The sequence below is a fragment of the Pieris rapae genome, chromosome 10, assembly GCF_905147795.1.
Source record: "Pieris rapae chromosome 10, ilPieRapa1.1, whole genome shotgun sequence".
Classification (NCBI taxonomy): domain Eukaryota; kingdom Metazoa; phylum Arthropoda; class Insecta; order Lepidoptera; family Pieridae; genus Pieris; species Pieris rapae.
The window spans coordinates 8,473,081-8,487,162 of NC_059518.1; the positions used below are offsets into that span (position 1 = coordinate 8,473,081).

The following is a 14,082-nucleotide window of genomic DNA, read 5'->3' on the forward strand; positions in this document are numbered from 1 at the left end:
TTACTCGTGCTAACATTGTGGCATGCGCAATGAAATGGCACAGTTATTCATATATTATTGTGCGAGGGTGGAACTATCACCAAGGAGAAGAGGATTGGTGAGGATTGGGACTCATGCAATTATAATATACATTTTCTATTGGAAACTGGTGAATTTAAATCATATTACCTAAATATTATATATATTCAATCAGTTTCCTCAAGAATTTTTTTTAGCAAGGATATCTATAAAGAAATTAAAAGCTTACTTAAACTTAATTTAACTTCAACGGCGATTAGAAAATTATTTGTAAATTGATGTTTAAATTTATATCATCGGTAGGTTTAGGTATTGAAAGAAGGCTTACTATATTGTTTCCTTCTGCAAGTGCAATACAAATAATTTTCTTCACTGTCAACGACTACCACCACTAGCGGAACCAGGGCATGACGATAACACTTTCATACGGCTTTATAGCTAGCGTCTTTACTATGATATTGTTTGGAGCAGCCCAGAGTGTTATCGTCATAGCTCTGGACGGGCAGAGTGCCGGGAAGGGGCGGGAGGGGAGCGGCAGCGTGTACACTAGTAGGCCGGCAGCAGGGAACAGGGGAGTGGGTGGTCGCGGCATGCGAGGCGACTAGTCTACACGCCACCGACTCACCTTCTTCATGCCCCGCGCCATGCCCTCACTCATCCACCTCTGCACGGAGCCGTCCTTATAGAAGCGTGTGAGCAGCTCCGCGTCCGCACCTACACAGAGAGCGGGCATTATAATAGGCACTCACCAGCCGCTTGCTCGGCTTCACCAGCGGCCGGTTGACGCCGTTGATCTTGTGGTAGAGACCGCAGGCGTTGCACAAGTAATGTCCGGTCGCGTCGCGTCTCCACAGTGGTGTGTTGTTGGCGCCGCAGTTGACACACTCGCGGCCCTCTTCGTACGCCTCCGCACCATCTGTCGCACACACTGCCTAAGCATTTCGCTTGCCTACTACCTACAGCTTATGGCCAACTATGGCATAGCTATTTATAAAACATTCTTCAACGTTTTGGTAACACATATATGAAAGAGTTAGTCAGGAAGTCAGTATACAACACCTACACACTAGACTACACATTAGACACGCAAAAACCATGATTGCTTATAAAAACAAGTGCTTCTTAACGAGCATTAATGAGGCGATATCTCGGAACAAAGAGGTATCGATGTCGGCGCGAGGCGGGTTGCGCAGACGTAGCACCGTTACTTACAAGTTTGCCTATCTATTCGTAGAAGTAGAAACAATAACAATATGCGACTAAACTACTTAGGTAGTCCGGGCTTATCTCTGTGAGATACAGCACACTATCTCAGTATTAATTCACTAGAATTCTGTTATATATTAATGATATAATGATCGATTTTCCGTTGTTCTATGTGTGGGAGCGTTACAAGTATAGAATACAACTATTACGTTACGCAATTTTTTGACATCGACCCCCCCCCAAACCCGTAACGTACCGTAACGTTTTCCTGTACCCAATAGTAAATCGTGACTTTATACCTAAAAGTTACCATCATGCGGTGTAACGTACCGGAAAGTCGAAAATTATATAATTATTACAAGAGAGAACCCCCCCAAAGCTAATATACACTTTACCTAGTTAGGTTATAACAAAAACGCTTTATACTTGACGTGATAAGCATAAGCAAAGATTCCTAATTTAAATTTATTTTTTCAATTATCTATGGATTAAGCGATGTATCATCACTTCGAAACCACAGAGTCTCATTTTATTCGTCGTAAATTAATCAACCTGACGTCAGCAATAAAACAATGAGAATCGAACCATAGCCCAAATATCATCTGAGTCACAACCAATAAACGCACGACAAGTGTTAGACTATAATTTTATACATGACATGTGTATTAAGTTTTAAACGTAAACTATATATTTATTGCTAAATTGAAAGACAAGATTTTATAATAACGTTGTTCCATACAATCTATCATCAAATTCAATTAAATCAAAAATACTTTATTGACATTTCTTTTTGTTCTGAGACAAGCACTCGCTGTGAAATAAATATGTTTCATTAAAGTTATAATAACTAAAGGACAAGAGACAATGAAAAGAGGACCAACAGGAAAAAGAAAGAGAAGTTGCCTTCTTTTACGAAGGGCTGACAAGCTAAAAGAAGTTTGTGGTAGAAGAAGGAGGAGGCTAATAGTTTAAGAGAGAAACAAATAAGTATTTCGTATAAAAATAGGTACTTATGTGTCTCTTTTGTAAATATTGTTTTAAGGAATGAATTAGGCTTAATAATTAATAGTTACTATAAATGTTTATTATTATATCAGAAATTGAGAAGAATACATGTCGTATTAAAATGCCCCATCTTTCTGGTTATTTATAAACTCCAATCAATATCAACAATAACTTTTACTTTGAGTTTTGATTCCTTCAATATTGATTTTAAAAATCGATAAGATATTTGTATTTTCCGATAACTATTCCTATACCTAAGAAACAGTGAAAAACTGAGATAGTGTGTTTTACGATTGTCTCCAAGATCTCATCTCCATACGAGATACCTCGCCCGACCACTCACTATCATAAAACGTATCATATTAAATTTTATGGGATTTTGTTTCGTCTCGATAAAATATAACGTAGAGTGCATACGATAATAAATAACATATTAATTCGAAACGTGGAATTCACAATTTTATAGTTTTATTTACTTCTAATCATATAATATATAAATAAAAACATAATTAAATGCTTATTTTGTTCATATTAGCACTCATCTGTTTTAATAAAAATCGTCAAATTCGATACACGTTTAACATATTTTTTATAATTGATAAGTTATTGCTACTAAAGCGAATAAAGATAAAGCGACCTCATAATCATATTAGTACATGAAAAAGTTTCATGTTATACCCTAATATTATATCAGTGAAGATTGTTACCGTAAGCCGGTGGTCTCTGAAGCGCGTCGTAGGGCGCACACCAGCCGCCCATCACCATGTTTTGTCCATATAGTCCACCGCCCACGCTTCCCACACCGCCCACAGAGCCGACGCTGCCAACACCACTTACACTGCCTCCACCTAAACATTTATTTAAAACTTTATAGAAATGCTCAAAGCCTAAAAAACTGAGCTGAGCTGAAGAAACACTTTCCTTTCATTTTAGATAGTAACCAAGATAATCCTTAAAATATATTACTAATATCTAAGTATGATAAATTGCTGATAAAAACTAACAGTTCACTGATTATCCTTAAATAGCACTATTTCGTTGGTATACAAATTGATAGAACACTACTTGCAAATTAGATGAACAAACCTGCGAGATGAAATAAATTCTGAAACAAACGTCCCGCCAAAGGTAACTCCATATTGACGTTGCTATCTAGTTCAAGAGATAAGGAATCGCAACACAGCACTAGACACAAGGCGACCCTACTGCGAAAGGTCAAAGCGCGAACTGACCGGGACGCGGGCTGCTAGCCTTATCAAAACTGATTCATACACACTAAGCTTCAGTAAGGGTCAAGTCATAGACTTATAATGTTAGTCTTTTAGTAAGTTTTCACCTTTTAATATGGGTCAGTAATAAGCGTTGCCGTATGAACAAAATGGACGTTAATATCATTGTATCAACAACAACGCTACGGTCGTGTACCCATATTTTATACGAAAACAAAGCAATATTGTCTAATTATTACCAAATCAAATTTGTTTAATTTTGTACTATCTATATTTGATTTTTACTGTGAAAGAAATAGTGTTATAATATCAATAACGTAATCAAGAAATTTATTTAAATTTTTACATCTGGTTTATAGATTTCCTTTATCGTCAAATGACCCATTTGTCTATGCCACGCCTGTCTCGAGATTCTACAATTTGACGTGAACTTCACTAGTATCGCGGGTTGTGTTAACGTATTTTTTATAGGACAGGCAAACAAGCAGTTACTTTGAATAAAGTGATAAACGCCGCCCATGGACACCTGCAACGCAGGGGACTAGTGAATGTCCCATCTCGTCTTTCAGGGAATTGTACTCTCTTTTCTTAAATGCTCAGCCGTATCGGTTCGAAGCAGAATGATAAAAAAGAAGCTTTAGAATTAGAGCCAGTTCCACAAAGTCGTTGTGCGCGGAAGAAAGTTGTTTAAAAGGCGTTGTAATGTTGATCACAGTTTGTTCAATGATAAAAAAACCGACTTGAGATCCACACATTGAACTATTAGGCGAAAACTATTAATATGATTACAATAGTTTAGCATGAGCGACAAGAGGAAAATATTATCGATGGCCTACGCCCGCTACAGCGAATAGCTTGTGGCATCCATCAGTTATCCTCGCTGTTCATCATAACAGATCGTACAATAACAAGTGTTTATCCTGAAGGGAAAATACTTTATCGTTCTGGGAATGACCGTGCCGATACCATAGTTGATTCAACATGCGGTTAGATTTGCGCAAACGGGACCCATTTGACGTCACCAACTAAATATAACATTAATATCGGATACAGTCCAATATGCATTTAGGAAGGCTGCTCTCTCTATGTCATATTATTTTGTAAATTGATGCCTTGAATACATTTCAGGTCGAAAGGTTATCATTAAATCAGCAATGGTTATCTTGGTTGTCTTATCCTAATGTCGAACATTATTTTATATAACTAATAGAGCACTAAACCTCTTTTAACAATAATATATATTAATAACTCTACAGACTAGACTTTTGAGTATAATCACTGGTTAATGTATAAAAGTGTTATATTTTGCAGAACAATTTAAGAGTTTTAAACCAACTTCTTTACTCGAATATCGTACCGTATGTATCGTGATGGGCCGCATGATGGTGCCAGGTCTGGTGGGGCGCGAAGTGTGCAGCGTAGTGTTGCAGACGTCCGTTGTAGCCCAGTCCATAACCCTCCGCGCAGTCACCACCATAGGATCCTCCACCGCCCCCACCACTGCCGCCAAACATCCTCAGTCTTTTGACTTCTGTTTCAGGCAGCCTCACTGTCGCATCAGTGACTGGAAGAGAATGATTAAGTATAAGAATGTGATTGCAAAACACCAGACGCGTTGTTCCAGATGAAGGACTATAATACGATATTTGTTTATAACAAAAACACATTCACTTTCTCAAGACCTATCGATAATGTATCGGAAATGTACACTAAATTAGTAGGTTGTATTTATGTACCTATTATCTTCCAAAGCAAGAAGCAGACGTTTCTATGCCAGTTCTATAGGTTATTTTCATGTCAATCAAGTCAAGTATGGGTTTTTACCAGAAAATGAGTGAATAAACCTTAGGTTTTACGCTAGTCCTTTATTTTTAACTTAATGAATCACTTCGGCCATTCATGATCGTATGTCGCACATGTTTATTTAATAATATATGTCTAGACCTATAAGTCATTCAGTTGTTTTGTACCTTTAACATTAAAATATATATATTTCAATGTTAAATGTACGTGAGGTAAAGATTTTAATTTCATAAGTTAATTAAAAGAGTGTTATTAGCCCAGACGTTAATTTAGCTGAAGGAACGGTAGGAAAGAGAAAATCCTGCTGTGTACCACTGGATTTTGATGAACAATAAACGTTTTATCGTACGGGAAAGGAAAGAAGTAAGAATGCGAGGGAGCTGCTTGGGATTAGACCTAAAAACTACGGCGTGTATTACTTATTGAAACTTAATTGGTTTAACACCTGTCAACTTATCCATTAATCAACGTGATTAATTAAACATATGCAAGACGTGAGGTCAAGATCAATAAATAGTTTTTGATGTATAAATAGTAACATTTTAACATTCAATGCGAATATGATAGGAAATATAACCAAAGAAAAACTGATTAAAATAATATTTTAAATGAGACATTATAATTTAATAAAAAAACATTTCAACCTATCAATTAGTTATAATTATGGACAAATTTTGATAACGAGTGATATTGAGTCAACGATATGGAGTGGCGTTCAAATTATTGGAGTAGGATTAAACAACGTATCGATAAGGGCGCCATTTGCGAGTGATAGAACACGCGCACGAATATCCTGCGCTCACCAATCGTATATACAATGACACGGCAATATAGACCTTATTGTGAAGTAATAAGAAATGAAAAACGTTCAGAAATCGCTCTTGCCACAGTGACTCACTTACCCAATATCAAAATAACGAAATCGCTGGTAATATTAACAAATTGATTGTTGCATTTTACTAAGAACACTAACCGTAAGCCAGGGAACGTGATTAGCTGCATGTTGCCATATTTTGATAAAACAATTGAATTCAAATTCCTGTTTGAATTAACAAACACTTGTTCCATTTTAAATAATCGTTGCTAACAATCACACGCCCGTTTTGTGATAAAACAGTTTATACTAGATAACATAATTAAGATCGGAATAAACAAATCACAAAGTCCAATTAACTCCTGCTTAAATATGATATACTTAAACGGTAAATGATAGACAATATTGTGATGAGATATAGGTGAGAAATTCCGCATACCCTGATCAGACAGAATATTGACTGAATCCAAATGAAAGCTGTAAACATTAAATAAAAGTACATAAGCAATATTAGTGAAGATTGAAATCCATATTTTTTATATAAAGGAATGTAAACTAAAAATTGTCATCAAAATCGCAATCCCTAAAGTTATTTGTTCATAAAGGACCCAGTTCACACGTTAACTTGATTTTCTTATTATGTAATTTTATCTTAATTTCGTTATATTTTATCAGTAATAAATTGAGTACTTTGTAGCCATATATCACTGTTGATTGTTAATCATTTGTTCACTGTCGAAATAAATTAATAGCAAATATTAATGATATTTTAACGTTTATACAGCGCCCGTAGTAACTCGCAGAAGTAAAAATTTCATACGATATTTTGCGCGGGCTTTATATTTTATTACTTATTAGACGGTTTACAACGATGTCATAAACAATGACAAATGTATATGCAGGATGAAAAGATCCAACATGGAAAAGAAAAATAGGTTTAAGCGGGCATGCACGGTAGTTATTGAAGTTAAAGTTGGTGGGGAAAATTAAGAGGAAAATGATCAAGATAGAGAGAGATAGAGAGAGATAGAGACATTTGGAGGATATCTTATATACGGTCGAATGTTTGAAGGAATAAATGAGGCTTAATAATTAATTATTTATTATTACAGATGAGTACGTGGTGTAACGTTAAAATGTGATAATGTTTCGTGAATTCCTTACGTATTATAAAATGATCTCTCGCGCCGATTATGAACCCTGTATGAACGCGATACTGAACGGTTTACAATAACAGCATGTATATATGGATCCTGAGAAAGGTGTGTATCTATTTTTCTTAATGGTTATAGGTCGCAAAATATCTTGCTAATATCCAAGGTAATATATAATATATATTCAATATATTATATATGTTGGATAAGGCATTGTGGCAAGCTCACACGCCCTTGCGTGTATCGAGGCTCATTTAAATACTGAGAACATTATGATTTCTTTGGGTCGAATAATTATATTGAATTAAGTACGCTTTGCCTTCATTAACTTTATATACTACATTGCTTTACTGATAAGACGTAACAGGAGTATATAATCTATATGCCCGTAGCCTGTGTAATTATAATGTAGTTTACGGTTTAGTCATAATAAAATATATAAAATTGCTTAACAGTTTACGCCCAATGGGTATCTTTTAAATATATATCGTAGTAATCAAGAATCTCAGTCCTAAGTTTAATAGTTAATATGGTAGAAGATTGTGTAAAATAAATAAAATAAGCTTTCATTTTATACATAATTTTTTTATGAATTAGAATTATCTTGTCTCTGGACAATGGCGTCCAAATTCGATCTGTAGGTATTGCGCTATTATTATATACTAATCTACCCCGTCTAATTTTATGTCGTCCTGCCAACCTCCCTTCCTTGTTTTTATATACATCTCTAGTTGACTCATTTGACCGTATTTTTACTATCAGTAAGTATACCAAAAATAACAAACGATGTTCACCGTTTTAAACTTAACAGCGTTATGAATAAAACGTTGGTAAATATTCTCGTAGTCTAAATACAAAATATAATAATTATTGTTAATAATAAAGAACTAAAACCAGGGATAAGCCTTTAAGAAGCTTTTAGATTTAAGCACTTTTAATGAGTTGACTAATGTATATATTTAAATTAAGTTCACATTCGCTACCAGGCAGATGTAAGCCTAATTACCTGAGAAATAAAGTACATAATTCCCTGATATCAAGTGAGTGATGAAGCCCTTCTCACTACATCTGTCTTACTCATGTATCATAAAGGTACTAATTATCATATTTGTGAACTTTATCTAAATATACACTTTTAAATACGTTAGGATTGGAGTGTCAAATTAAGTTATCATTAAAAGGTAGCGCGTTTTATATTCGTTATTTTAATTAGCAGATTTTACGAATAAACTTCTTTGTGACGTCAACGAACGGTCTACCCGAGGTTAAAGACCAAAGTCAAAGACTTATTATCGTTGAATTTGTTGCATTTATATTTTTTTAAGTAACAGGGGATTACGGGTTGAGGGCTCATCTGATGTGAAGCGATACGGACGCTCATAGACACCCAGAGATCTTGCAAGTACATTGTTGGACTTGAAGAATTGGTACTCTCTCGAAGGATTTCAGTGGAATTGGTTCGGAAATACGTCTGTGGTGATACGGGTGGATCGTATTCTGCCTCAAAATCAAAAACAATTTTTTTAAATTAAGTTAATTTCCTCAAGAAAGAAGAGATACGAGAGCACAAGAACGAACAATGTATAGAAGAACACATCAGCCTTATTACGTTCGAGCAGTGAGAAACAACGTCGGTTGTAATGCTCCTACTCCATTTATTTCAAACAACACTTTGATGACATGCGAGGCTGATCCATTTTATGACAGCTGACGGATGCTGCAGCCATTTTTCCCTCATCAATAATTTATTGAATTTCTAAATTGCATAGTTTATTATCGTTTACTTTTAATGTATTACGTATATTTCTTTAGTAATGATTTACACGCTTGTGATGATGTTAGCAACAAGAACGAACAATGTATAGAAGAACACATCAGAAGTTTGTAGGCAGTGAGAACCCACGTCGGTTGCAATACGACTACTCCATTTACTTATGTATTGTGTATGTCGAATTTGGTGTGTAATTCTCTGGAAGCCAAAATTTGAGAAAATTATTTGTATGATCTTAAGGACTTGGTTAAGTACAAAAGGCTTATGCTTTAGGGACACTTTTGGGATAAGAGAGACGCTCATGATTCCATGTTCACCATTTTCTCTTCGTTAATCGGCTCAAGTATGCGTATTATAAGATTAGGATACTTCCCATAGATGGCCAATGTCATTAAATTCGTGGAAGTCGTTAACAGACTTTACTAAAGTACATGCACATTGCATATTCTAGCAAGGCTATGCGCTGATATTATCAATAACGCATTAGCAGAAAGTTTTTATTTCGTTTTACGACTTTTAAACTACGTTTTAGGGATAGTTTTTTGTTCCGCCCATAAGCGTAGCATGTGTTGAAGATGTATTAGTCGCTATTAGTGTTGTCGCTAAAAGGACATATTTTATGACGCAAAAAACGATGCGATACACAGCTGACGGCTAACACTTATTGGCCATTCCCAAAAAGTGTGTGAAGTGAAATCGGTTTACACTAAAATTAATAAGAATACCTGCAGCTGAGTTTGATCATCGGACGTCGAGGCTAAATTCGAAAATCTAACCATATCACCTCGAAATCCGTCGTTCCACAATTGAGCGTAGTTTTAGGCAGTTAGACACGCACCACTACTATATGGAACCAACGGTTCACCAATGAGAGACCAATTCAACTTACGGACCTTCAAGAAAAGAGCGTATCACTTTTTAAACGACCGGCAACGCACTGACTCCCTGCCCTAGAGCCCTCTGGCATAAGAGTCTATGGGCGGTGGTATTACATAACAATTAACATCAGATGAGACAGCCCGTGTTGCGTAAAAAAATATTTTCTTTTTTTTAAGAAAGCCTGTGACTTATCTACAAATTGGTTAAGATTTTTATTAATAAATATTTATTTATTTAAGTTTGTTGATACTGGTAATGATCTTATAAATCAGCCCCTACGTCCCACATTCCATGCATTCCGCGTAGCTAACACCTCGTCTAACACTCTCATTATGCGACCCTATGACACCCCACACTGATTTAGTACTAAGGCGGATGACATCCAGGTGATATTTGTGTTTCTACACGTAATTATGAAATCAGCGCGAAGTTTATTGGGTTTGATTGAGGCAGTCTCTAAAAAGTTAAAGAATCTGCAAATGATAGGCTTATCGACCTTCGTATGCCAGACTAGTGAGTGCGTTGCCGGCCTTTAAAAAATTGATACCCTCATTTCTTGACGGGCCCTTAGTCGACACTTGTGATTAACTGGCCGAAACAAAGCTTGTTTTGCGATCAGTAGGTACACCCTACGCATTAACCACTGAGGCATGATGGTAAAATGTATATTTCTCCATAAATAGTAAGTACATATAATTATAATTGTTCCTGTTTGTTTAAAATATCATTTAATTATTTAAATAAAATAAATCATGTTTGTGAATTCTGGAAATATTTCACGCATATACTTGAAACAATGGCTATAAATACTTCTTGACTCTACGGGCCTAGTGCATGATTGAAATTGATAAAACCATTTTAATTTATGATAGTGTACGGTAGTATTAAGAGCTAAACAGTGACAAAATACACTACCTACCTATTTATGGCTTAAGCTAGCCTAGATCGTAATGTTAAATGATGTTTGTGCAGAGACAATTTACAAAAAAAAACCGTCACAAAATAATTCAAATTTCAATAGGTTTTTGAGGTCAGTAATGTACGACTTTATGCATATTAGTAGAAATGAAGGAGAAGGCTAGGCTGGGTTTATATTCTGCGCGGGTAAAAGTGTCTGGACGCGAGGCGTGAGTGCGCCGGCCTCCACAGATTTATGCGATACATTAGCCCCGACGCCATGTTTACGATCATATACAAATTATTGCCTTCTATAGGCTTTATTATGCCATAGACAGCTCTCTACTCTATGTTTTCTTACATTGTATACAATTATATTTTATATAAAAAGCTATATATTAAACATTCTTTTAAATCGATTTTGGTATTCACACAAAGTTAAATTGTGTGAAGTCTTATGTTCATTGATGCGTAGTTGAAAATTATTTTTTCACAGGTGGAATCAGAACATTATTTCCCATTTTTGTTAACCGCTAAGTCAGAGATGTTTGATGGTTATAAAATGCGTCTAAACGAACGAAAGATTTGACAACTACATTGGGTGTTACTATAAAAGACAAATGTGTCTATGAGCTAATGCAGCGTCTGCGCACTGATTGATTATCGGAATATCGAGTGATATCGGGCAGATACGGGATCACGTCACCCGTAAGTGCCGCCGGCGCCGGCGCACATCTCAAGTGTTTCTAAAACCGACCGCGCAGTCGCTGTTGGCCTAGGTCAGACAACGCGGCCTCTACTGCTTATACACTGCCGATGTATAACTAACGCGATTCTTCCGTGTTTTATGTAAATAGTTTTTTTTTGTTTTTGTGTGTGTATGTGTACGTTAATCGGTTTCAATTGTATATAAAATTATTTGTACATTTTACTTGTTATTATTACATATTATATGTGTTTTAAAAATATACATAGCACACATTTACAATATACTAATAATGGAAAATTTAAACAAATAGGTATATAAAGTTTGATCCATGTCCATCCATGGCAGGGTACCTTTAATGGTATCGGAGAGCACCAGCTCTTTGGTTACCGGTAACAGGCTCCACCTAAAACTTCGCGCCTGTGAACTAGAACCCCACAACCCAAGAGTCACTACTCCATTAAAAAAAAACTCCATAGAGAATACAATCAAAGTTACTAGACTATATCACTACATAGTATAAAACAAAGTCGCTTTCTTTGTCCCTATGTCCCTTTGTATGCTTAAATCTTTGAAACTACGCAACGGATTTTGATGCGGTATAATAGATAGAGTGATTCAAGAGGAAGGTTTATATGTATAATAACATCCATTAAATAGTGGAGAAGTACTGTTATTTTTGAGGTTTCTAATGTGATGTCGTAAATAATTACATTTGTTCCGCTTACATTGTAAACGCAGGCTGAACCCTACGAGTTTTATCAAAATAATGTACTAAGTATTGTACACATTGAAAAGGTCTACAGAAAAGTTCGTGATGGTATATGTCTATATGGTATATGTCGCGTATATTATCGGAGCTTTCCAGCGACGGAAATAACAATACATAATAAAAACCTGCTTTTCATCAGCATTGCACCCGTGCGAAGCTGGGGCGGGTCACTAGTTATATATAGGCCTTATCGCTAACATGCGATTCCTATAACAACCCTAGTAGGGAAATAATATATCCCATGAAACTTAAAAAATATGTTCAATACATGCTCGTACGATGAAGACAAAGAGTATACTATGTCTGTATATATTATTTTGTGTATATATTTTTTTAATAAGTAAAAATAAAAAGGAAATGAATTGGTTAAATTATTTTAAGTAATTAACTTTGTTATGGAAGAGCTGGGAACCCTAACACAGGTATATTTACTTAAAAGGGTTCCCAAATCTTACACTATGAAAAGAAAGATGTACCAACTTAAAATGAATAAAGACTTATTTATTATTATTCTTATTATTATGTCACAAGTGAAATCAACGTGTTACACAAAAGGGTGAGTAACGTTGGAACGGAAAGTAATCAGCATTTAAAATCAGTTTATTTAATTATATGTAGGTACTTAGATTTAATCACGGGCTTATGGTTAACTTAGATTTCAAATCTTGTTATATTTAAATATTTTTTATCTTTTTTAATTAAACATTATGAAATGAATTTTCTGCTCATAATTTACATATCATGTATGTTGAAATCATGTAGACATATATTAGACAATAAATTCAAAATTATTCCCAGACCTCGACGTTGAATACATAATATGATTTTTTTCATATGTTGATTGCAATCTGACATTGCTTCGGCTTACATTGTTAACGCACGTGAAAAATTTACGAAAATTATTGTTCAACTGTTTTACATAGTTTATCACAATTGTAACCTTATTCTAATTACCCACAAGGTTCTTCATTAAGTAATATTTCATTTTAAATGTATTTCTAGAAAGCTAAATAAATTAGAAAGCATTAAATTCTACTATGTATGTTAAACGCTATATTAAAGAAAATCTAATAAGTTACCTAAAATTTCGCTTTAAAACAACAGATTATATATATATCATATTATCTAATTGTTAGTAGTATCAAACATAAAATCATTTATTCATATAGGTAACACAATAAACGTCAAAGAAATATTATGTTTAATGCGTCTAATTTTACCTCTCAATTTTACACCATTACGCATTACAGCCAAATTAGATATACTTAGTTAATTGTATTGAATATTTCTTTGTTTTTCCCTTTTCTTGTGTTTTAACCATCAATCAACCATTGTTTGCAATTCATCAGTGACAAATTTTAAAGGTGAGCTAAAATAGAACACAAATATATCTTTGTAGACATTTATAAGCAATTCAATAAATATTCTAAAACTCCTTATAAATCTGTAAACAGTAGATGTAGAGTCAAGAGGTTGCACCTGTAACACATATGCAGTCAAGTGCTTGAGAGGGTCCTAACCCCCGGTCTGAAAATACCGTTATATTCGTTGAGGGTGGCGCTAAAATGTTCTATGATTAATAAGATATGTAGTTGATTGTTCCCAGCTTAGAACAGTTTTGATATGGCCTGTATCCAAGTGAAAAAAAATCCATAATTAATTATTATATAATTTTCTTACTTATGTTATCTATGTCGCAAGAATTAATAGCAAATATGAGTATTTATTTTATAATGTTATAGCTAACATAAGTTATATATAATTACAAACAACTACACTAAAAATATATCCAAAGATGGAATACATCATACTTTTTACTACAAAAAGA

At 34.7% G+C, this 14,082-nt stretch overlaps 1 protein-coding gene across 3 annotated transcripts in view; it reads right to left on the reverse strand.

Annotated features, from left to right (window-relative positions):
- LOC110994021 (GATA-binding factor A) overlaps positions 1–14,082 on the reverse strand; it is a 40,153-nt gene that overhangs the window by 3,977 nt on the left and 22,094 nt on the right. Inside the window, exons 2-4 of one of the 3 annotated variants that reach the window (XM_045629799.1) lie at positions 4,816–5,022; positions 2,937–3,077; positions 644–732 (exon numbers count right to left, since the gene is read on the reverse strand). In XM_045629799.1, coding sequence (XP_045485755.1) covers positions 644–732; positions 2,937–3,077; positions 4,816–4,972 — 387 coding nt within the window. In that variant the 5' untranslated portion in view covers positions 4,973–5,022. Of the gene's footprint in view, positions 1–643; positions 733–767; positions 935–2,936; positions 3,078–3,315; positions 3,592–4,815; positions 5,023–14,082 lie in introns of those variants that run through there. The other 2 variants (XM_045629798.1, XM_045629800.1) reach the window with 2 other exon arrangements.